This window comes from Salvelinus namaycush, chromosome 31 (assembly GCF_016432855.1).
Source record: "Salvelinus namaycush isolate Seneca chromosome 31, SaNama_1.0, whole genome shotgun sequence".
NCBI classification, from domain to species: Eukaryota; Metazoa; Chordata; class Actinopteri; order Salmoniformes; family Salmonidae; genus Salvelinus; species Salvelinus namaycush.
This window is the reverse complement of record NC_052337.1, coordinates 5,527,038-5,541,926: the sequence shown is the minus strand read 5'-3', so window position 1 is coordinate 5,541,926 and position 14,889 is coordinate 5,527,038. Positions and strand designations below refer to the sequence as shown.

Sequence of the window (14,889 nt, the reverse complement as noted above, 5' to 3'; positions counted from 1 at the left end):
TGGGGTGCCAGGACAGAGAAGAGCTTGGACTGGGTTGAGCGGGAGCTCAAGAGACCAGATGTGGCTCAAGAGACCAACTTGGCTTGGGTTGGGGTGTAGAGTTTGAGCAGAGCCTGAAGGGAGGAGCAATTCCTCTTTCTGCTCTGTAGGCAAGTACCACGGTCCTGTAAGCGGATGCGAGCTTCGATTGGAAAGAGGGAAGAAGAAAAGTAGTTGAGCGTCATCCACATAGCAATGATAGGGGAGACCATGTGAGGACATGACGGAGCCGCGTGACTTGGTGTATAGAGAGAAGAGAGGGCCTAGAACCGAGCCCTGGGGGACACCAGTAGTGAGAGTACGTGGTGCAGACAGAGATCCTCTCCACGTCACCTGGTAGGAGCGGCCTGTCAGGTAGGATGCAATGTGTGTGCAGAGCCTGAGACCCCCAGCCCTGAGAGAGTGGAGAGGATCTGATGAGTCACTGTGTTGAAGGCAGCAAATAGATCTAGGAGGATGAGAACAGAGGAGAGAGAGACAGCTTTGGCAGTGCGGAGAGCCTCCGTGACACAGAGAAGAGCGGTCTCAGTTGAGCGACCCATCTTGAAGCCTGACTGGTTAGGGTCAAGGAGATTGTTCTGAGAGAGATAAAGGGAGAGTTGATCAGAGACAGCATGCTCAAGTGTTTAGGAAAGAACAGAAAGAAGGGATACCGGTCTGTAGTTGTTGACATCAGAGGGATTGAGTGTTGGTTTCTTAAGGAGGGGAGCGACCCTGGCCATCTTGAAGTCAGAGGGGATGCAGCCAATGGTCAGGGATGAGTTGATGAGGGAAATGACGAATAGGAAAAAGTCTCAACTGCCCGCAACTCTGTTCTGTAAGCTCGCAATGAGTCACTCAACCACGAAGCAGGAGGGGATGGCCGATCAAGCCGGGAGGAAAGAGGACAGTGCGAGTCATAGGATGCGGACATTTTTTATAATTTATTTTATTTTATTTCACCTTTATTTAACCAGGTAGGCAAGTTGAGAACAAGTTCTCATTTACAATTGCGACCTGGCCAAGATAAAGCAAAGCAGTTCGACACATACAACAACACAGAGTTACACATGGAGTAAAACAAACATACAGTCAATAAAAATAAGTCTATATACAATGTGAGCAAATGAGGTGAGATAAGGGAGGTAAAGGCAAAAAAAGGCCATGGTGACGAAGTAAATACAATATAGCAAGTAAAACACTGGAATAGTAGATTTACAGTGGAAGAATGTGCAAAGTAGAGATAGAAATAATGGGGTGCAAAGGAGCAAAATAAATAAATAAATACAGTAGGGGGAGAGGTAGTTGTTTGGGCTAAATTATCGATGGGCTATGTACAGGTGCAGTAATCTGTGAGCTGCTCTGACAGCAAGTGCTTAAAGCTAGTGAGGGAGATAAGTGTTTGCAGTTTCAGAGATAAATAATAAATAAATAAAAATGAGGAGATGGACAGGTGTGTGAGGGAGAAAAGAGATAATCTCCATTTAGGAGAAATGAGCAGCCCTATGCCACCACCACGACGACCAAATCCTCTCGGGGTATGAGAAAAAATGTTATCAGATGAAGAGACAGCAGCTGGGGTAGCAGTGTTCTCTGGAGTGATCCATTATTCCGGAAGGGCCAAAAAGAAAGCAGGAATTCCACGTGGGTTGTGCGTGCAGGGTAAACTAAATTAGAATGGTTGCAGCCAAGGGGTGGGGAGCATCTGTAAAGCCTACGGGAGAGGAACGAACTGGGATAGAAAAACACACACATAGTTGCTAAAGCTACAAAATAGCAAATGAGATCATCTAAAAATTACTAGGTAAGCTTCTCAAGTGAGAGAGTGGCGTGTAAGCAATAGCTGGGACCAGGCTAATTTCAACTCTGTACAGTACAGTTATGCTTCAGAGTTCCAATCTCGTTTCACCATGTCCATATAAGGACTGTGGCTGTCAGCATTCTAGACTACCTGTTCTCAAAATCCTTCCTAAAAACACAGTTTATAATTTCCTGATGTTCCACTCCTCCCTACTACCTCCTCTTCCCGCGGATGTTCCACCCCTCCCGACCGCCGCCTCTTCCCGCTCCATCATCACGCCACTGTGATGATGTCACCAGAGTTGTAACCGTGCCAATAGAGGACAGTCACCAATAGCTGTCACTCTGAACTATTTAAAGACTGTGGCTATACCTGATGAGAGAGATGATTAGTTAATTTTCAGGCTTACTCATGATAGAAACCTGATAGACACTACCGGATTTAAATATGTAAAGTTTAGTTATTTATACATAATTATTTTCAATAATTGAGTCGGGACGCTTTTTCAATGGCAAACCCAATGACACATGTAGCCTATTGTTATATCAACACTGTGGTTGATTATGCCACATATTTAAACACACAGAAATTACAACTTAGTAATTATGATACTCGTGTAAATCTTAAGCATGCGTGACATTAGACATCTCACATTCAAAACCTTTAACTTGTAACATTATAATGTTACCAAAGAAGGAAAAGAATTGAAAGAATGCAGTCTTGTTTATAGTGAAGTGAAGTCATGCTTTCCAGTTCATGCTCACAGCTTCACAATTAGTCTATTTTTCAGACTGTGTTTGGACAAAGCTCTCTCTCTCTCTGTGTCTCTTTATCTCTCTCTCTCTTTCTCTCTCTCTCTCTTTCTCTCTCTCTCTCTCTTTCTCTCTCTCTCTCTGTCTCTCTCTGTCTCTCTCTGTCTCTCTCTGTCTCTCTCTGTCTCTCTCTCTGTCTCTCTCTCTGTCTCTTTATCTCTCTCTGTCTCTCGCTCTGTCTGTCTCTTTCTCTCTCTCTCTGTGTCTCTCTGTTTCTCTCTCTCTCTTTCTCTCTCTCTCTCTTTATCTCTCTCTCTCTCTCTGTGTGTCTCTTTATCTCTCTCTCTCTCTCTCTCTCTCTCTCTCTCTCTCTCTCTCTCTCTCTCTCTTTATCTCTCTCTGTCTCTCTCTCTCTCTCTCTGTCTCTCTCTCTCTCTGTCTCTCTCTTTCTCTCTTTCTGTCTCTCTCTCTCTCTCTGTCTCTTTATCTCTCTCTCTCTCTGTCTCTCTCTTTCTCTCTTTCTGTCTTTCTCTCTGTCTCTCTCTGTATCTCTCTCTCTCACTGGACAGGTTAAAAGAGTCAGACCTCTTATCAACTAAATGGTATTACATAAACACACATTGGTTACACTCAAATAACGTATAACATGGTAAATTACAGATTCAACTAATGATAAATGCATAAAACTAAAAACCATAGGTACTTTTCTGAGGCTACCATCAACAGCACAAGGCAAATAATCTAAATGTATATTTTTGTGGCATTGTATTGCTTTGAATTAGGATAATTATGCAATAGTCTACCACACACAAGTAAATAATTACAAGATCACCATTAAGTAGCTTGTCCTATTAAAGCACTTTCATGGAGGAAAAACAGATACATAATCTGAAAATACTTGAAGACAAAACAGTAGGTAGCTACTAAAGTACACAGTTTAGGTCTCACACGTTGAAACAAATAAATCCTGTTCATTCATATACTGTTATTCTAGATAAATATGTTTAAATAATGGTTAGTAGGCTACAGTTAAACACTTTTTAAGAATATTAACTGACCCCCAGTCACAAGTAAGTCTAAAGCCCACTGCTCCCGAGTGGCGCAGCGTTCTAACGCACTGCATCTCAGTGCTAGAGGTGTTACTACAGACATCCTGGTTCGATTCCAGGCTGTATCACAACCGGCCGTGATTGGGAGTCCCATAGGGTGGCGTACAATTGGCCCAGCGTCGCCCGGGTTTGGCCGGGGGTAGGCCGTCATTGTGAATAAGAATTTGTTCTTAACTGACTTGCTTAGTTAAATAAAGGTTCAATTAAAAATAACACATTTTTTGTATATATTCATACAGTGAATAGATTTACAGAAGCTCAGAAATGTGAGCGCCAATAATATTGATGTAGGATTGGCAAACAGAAATCCTTTTCTTTATTTTGAATAATATATTATTAATGTTATTATTTAGCTTTATATTATTTTATGTGGATAGAGACAGCTGATTAGAAATGTATATGTGTATGCCATGCCACCTAGGTTACAATAACTAAGTAGAAGCTCATTCATCAACGTCTCTCTTCAGCAAGTTTACTTGCTACACCTGTTTTCTCCTGTGCGACCTATACCGTATGCTCAGCTCTACACACAGATCTCACAAAGTTGAGTATCTGTTTGAGAGGTTATCTTTTTACCCCTATTGTCCAGGCTTAGTGAGCTTCCTCTGATGTTTCTTTAGACCTTTTACTGAAGTGGGCTAAATCAGGGTCACAGAATGTTTCTTGGAAGTCGTAAACAAATCTACTTTGAAACAAGTATACACATCACACATATGGTTATGGGCTTTAAAAAAAGACACCTGTACCATGTCAGATATAGAGTTTAAATGTATTACATTTTGACTTTGCTTCCCAATTTTATATACACCACAAAATATAGAAGCACTGGATTTTCTTAATCATGAAAAATATTAATAACATTCCACCCATGATGCCTCTAGAGGGCGATGTGGTCATTTGACTGCAGGAAAGGTTTTTTATAGAGGAAACAGGGGAAATCATTTGGCCACAACAAACAAAATAAAGTGTAATGGAGTATGGCTGGCTATACATCCACCACTGGGGTATATTATGAATTTGGCCATGTTCGTACGTGCACCTTATCAAAGTAGAGATAGCCTATCCTCAATAACATTACATTTAAACGTTGATGACCCAATAGACATAACTATGTAAATACAGTGCCTTCAGAAAGTTTAGACGCCTTGACTTTCTCCACATTTTGTTAGGTTACAGTCTTATTCTAAAATGTATTAAATAGTTTTTTCCCCCTCCTCAATCGACACAAAATACCCCATAATGACAAAGTAAAAACAGGTGTTTAGAAATATTTGATAATTTATTAAAAATAAATAAGTATTCAGACCCTTTACTCAGTACTTTGTTGAAGCACCTTTGGCAGAAATTACAACCATGAGTCTTCTTGGGTATGACGCTACAAGCTTGGCACACCTGTATTTGGGGAGTTTCTCCCATTCTTCTCTGCAGATCCTCTCTAGCTCTGTCAGGTTGGATGGGGAGCGTTGCTGCACAGCTATTTTCAGGTCTCTCCAGAGATGTTCAATCGGGTTCCGGGCTCTGGCTGGGCCACTCAAGGACATTCCGTGACTTGTCCCGAAGCCACTCCTGCATTGTCTTGGTTGTGAAGGTCGTTGTCCTGTTGGAAGGTGAACCTTCACCCCAGTCTGAGGTCCTGAGCTCTCTGGAGCAGGTTTTCATCAAGGATCTCTGTATTTTGTCCGTTCATCTTTGCCTCGATCCGGACTAGTCTCCCAGTCCCTGCCGCTGAAAAACATCCCCACACCATGCTTCTTAGTAGGGATGGTGCCAGGTTTCCTCCTTCAATCTTGGTTTCATCAGACCAGAGAATCTTGTTTCATGGTCTGAGAGTCTTTAGGTGCCTTTTGGCAAACTCCAAGCGGGCTGTCATGTGCCTTTTTCTGAGGAGTGGCTTTTGTCTGGCCACTCTACCATAAAGGCCTGATTGGTGGAGTGCTGCAGAGATGGTTGTACTTCTGGAAGGTTCTCCCATCTCCACAGAGGAACTCTAGAGCTCTGTCAGAGTGACCATCGGGTTCTTGGTCACCTCCCTGTCCAAGGCCCTTCTCCCCTGATTGCTCAGTTTGGTGGTGGTTCCAAACTTCTTCCATTTAAGAATGATGGAGGCCACTGTGTTCTTGGGGACCTTCAATGCTGCATGCATTTTTTGGTACCCTTCCCCAGATCTGTGCCTCAACACAATCCTGTCTTGGAGCTCTACGGACAATTCCTTCAACCTCGTGGCTTGGTATTTGCTCTGACATGCACTCTCAACTGTGGGTCCTCATATAGACAGGTGTGTGCCTTTCCAAATCATGCCCAATCAATTGAATTTACCACAGGTGGACTCCAATCAAGTTGTAGAAACATCTCAAGAATGATCAATGGAAACATGATGCACCTGAGCACAATTTCGAGTCTCATAGCAAAGGATCTGAAAACATATGTAAATAACGTATTTCAGTTTTGTATGTTTTATACATTTGCAAAAATGTCTAAAAACCTGTTTTCGCATTGTCATTATGGGTTATTGTGTGTAGATTGATGAGGGTGAAAAGTATTTAATCCATTTTAGAATAAGGCTGTAACGTAACAAAATGTGGAAAAAGTCAAGGGGTCTGAATACATTCCGAAGGCACTGTATATGCAGGTCTACAACAGAAAGAGACTAAGAAGCATAGAAACAGGTCTCAAATAACATTTTAGTCATCTTATGTATTTAGTTCTGGGCCATCATTCCCAGTAACATAGTGGACGCATTCAACAGCATGTCCAAAGTGTTGCCTTTCCTCAAGATAATATTGAAAATTTGCTCTAAGAATCAGCCCTCTAGTCCAGGGTTTCCCAAACTCGGTCCTGAGACACTCCATTTAGTATGATATGTTAAGTTTCGTAGGGTATGTATTAATTTGTGTATGTCCATCACCCATTTTGTATGATATGTTACGAATTACAATCCATATTATATGTTACGAATTTGCAAAATGTACAATATGTTACGAATTTGCAAAATGTACAGTATTTTACGAATTTGCTAAACGTATGATATGTTACGAATTCTAGCTAGGTGGCTAAGATTAGCTAGCTGGCTAACGTTAGCTAGGCTAGGGGTTAGAGTTAAGGTTAGGGTTAAGTTTAGGAGGTAGGTTAGGGTTAGCTAAAAGGGTTAAGGTTAGGGCTAGGGGAAGGGTTAGCTAAAAGTTTTAAGGTAAGGGTTAGGGGAAGGGCTAGCTAGCATGCTAAGTAGTTACAAAGTAGCTAAAAAGTAGTAAGTAGGTGAAAAGTTGCTAATTAGCTAACATGCTAATGTTGTCCGTGGTGAGATTTGAACTCGCAACCATTGGGTTGCTAGACATTTACGTTATACCTTCGTTTTTTACTTAAGTAACTGTCTGTAACCATACCAAATGTAACGTATCATACTAATTTCAGTGTCCTGGGTTTACATTTGCTATATTACGTCTAGTCTATGAGATCAGGCTACATTAGGGGGTTCTTCAGGGGTACTCCAGGCAGAGCAAGATTCCGTTGGTGGTACAGTAACCGAAAAAGGTTGGGAACCAAATCAAATCGTATTTGTCGCATGCGCCGAATACAACAAGTGTAGTAGACCTTACCGTGACATTCTTACTTACAAGCCCTTGGTCTAAATGACATATGCATGGACATACAGCATTGAGACACACGTGCTTTATTTCAATAGAAAACAAAGAGATGCGGAGCAAAATAAAATGCTGCTCTTCAAAACTGGAAAAACGTTGTTTTTTTTCATGCTGCTATTCCTTTAAACTGCGTCCGACCTGTGACATCATCTGAAAGATAAGAGAGGAGGCGGAGAAAAGAATGTAGTAACTTTGTACCCTAGCTACTGAATTCTGATAACGCATTAACAGGCAGGAGACTGCAAGCATGTCGCTGAATTAACGAGATCGTTTAGGCTTGCATATGGATACTAGTGGCACAAAATAACTATATTGTAGACTATCACTGGGCCGTCGCTATTACAAGCCGCGTGACTCATCAATCCAGGTGCCTCTGTAGCGTTCTAGGCAACGCGACAAAGTCGCGTTCATAGCAGCTTTGTCTATTGAATATAAATAAGTGTTACATAGATACAGTTGCAATGGCTGGAATAACATCTATTGAAGCCGTGAAAAGGAAAATTCAGACATTGCAGCAACAAGCTGATGATGCGGAGGACCGTGCCGAAACGCTCCAGAGAGAGGTTGATGCGGAGAGACAGGCCAGAGAGCGGGTAAGAGACACCTAGAATAAACCGATTAATCCGAGTTGGAACATTTCTAGGGGAACATATATTTATTACATATACATATATTTCTAGGGGAACATGGATGCAGCCCACAAAATAATTGCTTACACACGGAATATAATTACCTAATATCGCAAAGTTGATCTCTGCTGGTACAGAGGGAGCTGAAAATGTGGCGTGTTTTACGCAGTGTGCATTTGGCAAGCTACAGCCGTAGGCAGCCCGGTCAGCATACTCTAGTAAATTACTCCATGTTTTAACTTACTCGTGGTCACAGTCCCGGAGAGAGCCACGTAAGGTTAATACCAGTTAAAGCAGACTGGCTCTTGGCAAAGTGTTACTTCAAACGTTTGATATGCCAGAGTAGACTCCCATATGAACTCAATACTTCACTAAAACTGGATGTAAACACATTACATTGAATTTAAAGATGCCCTATAAAGGAGAATGTAATTTGATATATCTGTCCCTGTATAGCCTGCTGACTTAAGTTACTACTTATCCTACTCTATTATTCATCTTCTAGTCAGTTTGAATGTGGACAGTGGCAGTCCCTCAAAATGGAGGGTGGGTGTTGGCCATGATGTATGCATGGAGTTGCTCTCTTGATGGCCTACGATTCTGCCATTTATGAAGCAGTATTATTGATGTGCTGTTTTCCCATGGCAAGCAGGCTTGACCTTGCTATGGTCTTTATTCCATCAGATGCTGTACAGAGTTAGTTTTTGGTGAGCCATGATGCTAATGTACATGCATTGTAATGCCTACACTAGAGAATAAGCTGGCTGTTAAGCTTGCTGCCCTTGCATGAGCGCACCTCAGTAGGCTAATTTGTTTATCGCCCACCTCCCACAAGGGTATTGGGCTGTCAAGGGAATTAAGTTGTGCAGAGCATGCATACATATAGAGAAGTGGCTACACGTTAGCTGATCATGTTTGGCTGTAATGAGCCCGTAACAAAATAGCATAGTCCTCAATGTATTATTTGCTCTTTCTAGTTTTGTACATGAAAGATGTTCATTCAACTGTTTACACATAATTAGATATAAACCTCACTTGAACACTAATTGATGACTGGTCGTTAAATTGTACAAATCACTGGGAAATGAGCCAGTGTACAGTAGGGCGCTGAAGGGATGAGGGCAGCTTTTATTTAGCAGGTCTCTCTTCCTGACTCCACTCCCTGTCTAGCCAGAGTCGCTGTCTGTATTTCTTGCTGTCTCATCTCTGGCAGTTGAGCAGGTTAATCATTTCCTGACCAGAGTTTTAGCTGAGAGAAAATGGCCTTGGGTCCATTCAGTCAGCCCAAAGTCACTCAACCATTTAAAGGAGCAGTTCACTATTTTACAATATGTTGTTAGGTGGTTCCTCACCCTGAAAGTAGGCTATGAGTAATCCAAAGTTTGGTTATCTTTAAACGGCTACTACAGTTTTCAGCTAACTTAAAAAATATATGTATTTAATAATAATCCTGGCCCATAGTTGGTTCCTTACATTGAAAGTAGTCATGTTTTAAAATAGTAAACTACTCCTTTAACAGAGCAACTGGGCCTCAACCTTTCTGCCTACCATTATGGGAATATGACTATCATTAATGTAAACAGCTTTGAAGTGCAATCATACACACAGGTGATTTAGGAAATATTTCAGTAAGGAGCCAAGTTCACCCAAGGGGAGAAACACTGACTGTCAATCATACTACAATATGGCTTCGGCTTAGCGCCTAGGCCTGAAATATAAAAATTGCCCAACAAAAGAGCAAGCTTATTGTTCCCGTTCTGTCCCATTGCCAAACAATCTACATTGAGAATGTGTTGGTTCTCTCTGAAATGGTAATCTCTTAACAGTTTGCCTGGCACGAGTGCCACATATCAATTATTTGACTAAACTGAGCCAAATGAAGTGTGGTATTAACCGGACTGAGTGAAAGGCTCTGGAATGTTTTCAATGTCACAGATGGCATTCCACGGCTTCCCCGACGAAGGCCCGGCAGAATGGGAACAGATTTTGGGGATTTGGCTGAGAGGGGGGTCTAATTAGCTGTCTTCTGCTGCTGGGGGGGACAATGGCTCTTTTGTTTTGCCGGCAACTCCGTCTCTATCCCCCAGCGGGAACATTAAGAATGCTGGAATGCGGGGCTCTCGCCATCCAATCATCTGTCATCATCATCTACTCATGGACTCGCTGCTTGATCAGCCCCCCACCTGCTTCATCGAGTCTTTGGAGAGTTGCTGCCTTGTGGAAATGGACTGTTCTACTGATATCCATGTGGCTGAGTCTAATGTAGTTCACATGCTGCTGCTTGTTTTCTACGTTTACAGCTACCCTTTGTTAGGCCAACAGTATGTTATTAGAAAGCCTACAATCTTAGTGTTACACATTTTTACCACAAGACAAAAGGTAGAGCCCAAAGGGACCCACTTGAGGTATCAAAAGGTGCAGAATTATTTTTCTCAGGAAGGCCAATGTGACAGTACCAACAAACGTTGGTTCAGGGGTAAATAGAAGCTCAAAGGGCCCCTAACTGGACAAATAAACCTTTGGCACTGTCATTACTGTCCCTTGTGACATAACGGAACACATTCCTCCTCCCACTGCCTCAATGCTGGGATTGTTTGCGTTTGTCATTAACTGTGGTATGATGCCACTTCACTTCCCCATAGAGCAATGTACAATCCATCAGAAGGCCACTGCTAATCCAATGAACCACGGTCATTCTGTGTCAAGAAGGTTCTTTTCTAAATGCTTTCAATGTTTTGAAAAGAAGGTTCTAAAGCAAACAATGAAAAGACAGTCAACAAAGGTGTTGATCAGTATCCATGGTATTTCAATGGTGAAAACTAGGGACACCTGAGAAAAATGTATGCTAGATGGATGAACCCAAGGGCATATTGAAGGTGGTTATTCTTTACGGTGTGGAACTTAGATATGGTTGCTTGCACTGCAATGATTTGATAAATCTGTCAGCTGTACGCCTACCACATGTAACCTAGTAACCATATCCCAGATGAGTTTCCTTCCTCCCTGGCAGCTCAGTTTGGGTGATACACCAACCAGGCTAAGAAAGTTCTCTAATGTGGAATAAATGGGGGCAGTTGGCAACCCAGATACTCATTTGGGGTGAGTTAATTTCACAGTGCAGTATTATCTTTAAGACAAATAAAGCCTTCCTAGAAAGCTGTCATCTGCCTGTGATGTGGTGTCCACATCAGTTTGGTTGACGATACCCAATTCCTGTGGGATTAACTGACAAAGTTGATCAATATGAACTCTATGTACTGCGTACATTGTACATTTATTTGTGCAAGCTAGGGTGCATTCAGTGATGCGAAACGTTGCCGATAATGGAATGAATAAAGCTAACAATTGTCCTTATTCTACATGACCCACAGTCATATCTGTTCTACATAAAACATTTTATATTCGAACCTTGCACTCTCCTAAATAGGCCAGTGGTGAGTGCTACAATGCTACAGCACATTATTGTGGCTGACTTGAGTGTTTTCTCTCCCCCACCAGGCAGAGGCAGAGGTGGCTTCCCTAAACAGACGTATCCAGCTGGTAGAGGAGGAGTTGGACAGGGCCCAGGAGAGACTGGCCACTGCGCTGCAGAAGCTGGAGGAGGCCGAGAAGGCTGCAGACGAGAGCGAGAGGTGGGACTTCCGTCTCCTGTTTTAGGTTGTGTATCCGATGCATGCCAAATGTTACAACACCTGGATGGGTATTTTACGTGTCCGCTAACCACATCATATGTTCTAGCAATCTGATGCCCGACTGCACAGTTAATGACGTGGCATGCAACCATTGGTTGATGCATGCAACGTCTGAGCAGGGGAGCACCACCATTCTGCTCTAGAGCAGAGTTTCCCAGTTCTTTCAGACTAGGAATTGTGGAAGAAAGTAGGAAGAAACGCTAGCTAAGACATTCAACAAGCCCCAATAGGTTTTCAGAATTTCCTTCAGTAGTTACTATTAGCATTGAAACATAACAGAGTGGACAGGTCAAAGAATTTTTGATATTAAAGAAAGTACACATCGAAAGTATGTTCCAACCACCCCCCCATCACCATGACTTCTCTCTGTCCTGTTACCTGTGGTGTCCCCCAGAGGGATGGTGATGGAGAACAGGGTTGGAGATGGAGGTCCATACTGTAGCTAACCCTGTGGTGTTGGAGAACAGGGTTGGAGATGGAGCTCCATACTGTAGCTAACCCTGTGGTGATGGAGAACAGGGTTGGAGATGGAGGTCCATACTGTAGCTAACCCTGTGGTGATGGAGAACAGGGTTGGAGATGGAGGTCCATACTGTAGCTAACCCTGTGGTGTTGGAGAACAGGGTTGGAGATGGAGGTCCATACTGTAGCTAACCCTGTGGTGTTGGAGAACAGGGTTGGAGATGGAGGTCCATACTGTAGCTAACCCTGTGGTGATGGAGAACAGGGTTGGAGATGGAGGTCCATACTGTAGCTAACCCTGTGGTGATGGAGAACAGGGTTGGAGATGGAGGTCCATACTGTAGTTACCCCTGTGGTGATGGAGAACAGGGTTGGAGATGGAGGTCCATACTGTAGCTAACCCTGTGGTGATGGAGAACAGGGTTGGAGATGGAGGTCCATACTGTAGCTAACCCTGTGGTGATGGAGAACAGGGTTGGAGATGGAGGTCCATACTGTAGCTAACCCTGTGGTGATGGAGAACAGGGTTGGAGATGGAGGTCCATACTGTAGCTAACCCTGTGGTGATGGAGAACAGGGTTGGAGATGGAGGTCCATACTGTAGCTTACCCTGTGGTGATGGAGAACAGGGTTGGAGATGGAGGTCCATACTGTAGCTAACCCTGTGGTGATGGAGAACAGGGTTGGAGATGGAGGTCCATACTGTAGCTAACCCTGTGGTGATGGAGAACAGGGTTGGAGATGGAGGTCCATACTGTAGCTAACCCTGTGGTGATGGAGAACAGGGTTGGAGATGGAGGTCCATACTGTAGCTAACCCTGTGGTGATGGAGAACAGGGTTGGAGATGGAGGTCCATACTGTAGCTAACCCTGTGGTGATGGAGAACAGGGTTGGAGATGGAGGTCCATACTGTAGCTAACCCTGTGGTGATGGAGAACAGGGTTGGAGATGGAGGTCCATACTGTAGCTAACCCTGTGGTGATGGAGAACAGGGTTGGAGATGGAGGTCCATACTGTAGCTAACCCTGTGGTGATGGAGAACAGGGTTGGAGATGGAGGTCCATACTGTAGCTAACCCTGTGGTGTTGGAGAACAGGGTTGGAGATGGAGGTCCATACTGTAGCTAACCCTGTGGTGTTGGAGAACAGGGTTGGAGATGGAGGTCCATACTGTAGCTAACCCTGTGGTGATGGAGAACAGGGTTGGAGATGGAGGTCCATACTGTAGCTAACCCTGTGGTGATGGAGAACAGGGTTGGAGATGGAGGTCCATACTGTAGCTTACCCTGTGGTGATGGAGAACAGGGTTGGAGATGGAGGTCCATACTGTAGCTAACCCTGTGGTGATGGAGAACAGGGTTGGAGATGGAGGTCCATACTGTAGCTTACCCTGTGGTGATGGAGAACAGGGTTGGAGATGGAGGTCCATACTGTAGCTAACCCTGTGGTGATGGAGAACAGGGTTGGAGATGGAGGTCCATACTGTAGCTAACCCTGTGGTGATGGAGAACAGGGTTGGAGATGGAGGTCCATACTGTAGCTAACCCTGTGGTGATGGAGAACAGGGTTGGAGATGGAGGTCCATACTGTAGCTAACCCTGTGGTGATGGAGAACAGGGTTGGAGATGGAGGTCCATACTGTAGCTTACCCTGTGGTGATGGAGAACAGGGTTGGAGATGGAGGTCCATACTGTAGCTAACCCTGTGGTGATGGAGAACAGGGTTGGAGATGGAGGTCCATACTGTAGCTTACCCTGTGGTGATGGAGAACAGGGTTGGAGATGGAGGTCCATACTGTAGCTAACCCTGTGGTGATGGAGAACAGGGTTGGAGATGGAGGTCCATACTGTAGCTAACCCTGTGGTGATGGAGAACAGGGTTGGAGATGGAGGTCCATACTGTAGCTAACCCTGTGGTGTTGTTTCTCCAGAGGAATGAAGGTGATAGAGAACAGGGCGTCAAAAGACGAGGAAAAGATGGAGATCCAGGAGATGCAGCTAAAGGAGGCCAAGCACATCGCTGAGGAGGCCGACAGGAAGTACGAGGAGGTGGGTGTCCTTCTGCCCTAAAGTATCGTTGCGTTCCAGGGCGTCTTTTTTTTTTTAAAGGTTGCTATATCATGTTTACTATAGTTTCTGAGATGTTACCTTTGACACACAGTGCGACCTGGAACGTGCCCATTGACTAAAGCCAGACTACTGTAGAGCCGTGTCATACGCTGGCATCCACCACTTTTCATAATTTTGTAGCCCCTTTAACAAGCATATCAACATTTTATTTGATTTAAGATTGTTTGGAAAATGGAAGCTGTTGTGTTCCCTTCATGGTAGCATTAACACCTGTGGTGTTTCTTTATAACAGTACACAGACATACATCTACACTGCACACCCCTTTCTCCTTTGTAGCATCAGTTTAGTCTGCTACATGTCAGATCAAAGGAGGCCCCTCTGTGGAGGCCCCCCATCCGTACCTCTGCCCAGGCTTCATTATCCTAACATGACAAGATGCATTTCCAAGTATTCTATCAGATCTTAAACATACCGTTTGGTCTTTTCCTTCCCACTATATATTTTATTTTCAATGCTTGTATGTGTTATATGGAAAACTCATCATTTCTACAGTACACTTGTAGTTTTCAGCATAACCCCACACTCTTTGGCTGTTTCCCAGGATCCTGGACTAAAAAGCAAGATCGATCTCTGTTGAATGTGATTTTTGTCCAGGATTAGGCTTAATCTGGCTCCTGGAAACCGGCCACCTAGTGTAGAGCTAAATTTAGCTTGC

At 43.6% G+C, this 14,889-nt stretch overlaps 1 protein-coding gene across 11 annotated transcripts in view; it reads left to right on the top strand.

Moving 5' to 3' along the window:
* tpm2 (tropomyosin 2 (beta)) overlaps positions 1 to 14,889 on the top strand; it is a 37,602-nt gene that overhangs the window by 5,912 nt on the left and 16,801 nt on the right. For 5 of the 11 annotated variants that reach the window (XM_038970674.1, XM_038970672.1, XM_038970680.1 and 2 more), the window contains exons 3-4: positions 11,449 to 11,582; positions 14,035 to 14,152. In XM_038970674.1, the coding sequence (XP_038826602.1) occupies positions 11,449 to 11,582; positions 14,035 to 14,152 (252 nt within the window). Of the gene's footprint in view, positions 1 to 7,521; positions 7,915 to 11,448; positions 11,583 to 14,034; positions 14,153 to 14,889 lie in introns of those variants that run through there. The other 6 variants (XM_038970681.1, XM_038970679.1, XM_038970682.1 and 3 more) reach the window with 4 other exon arrangements.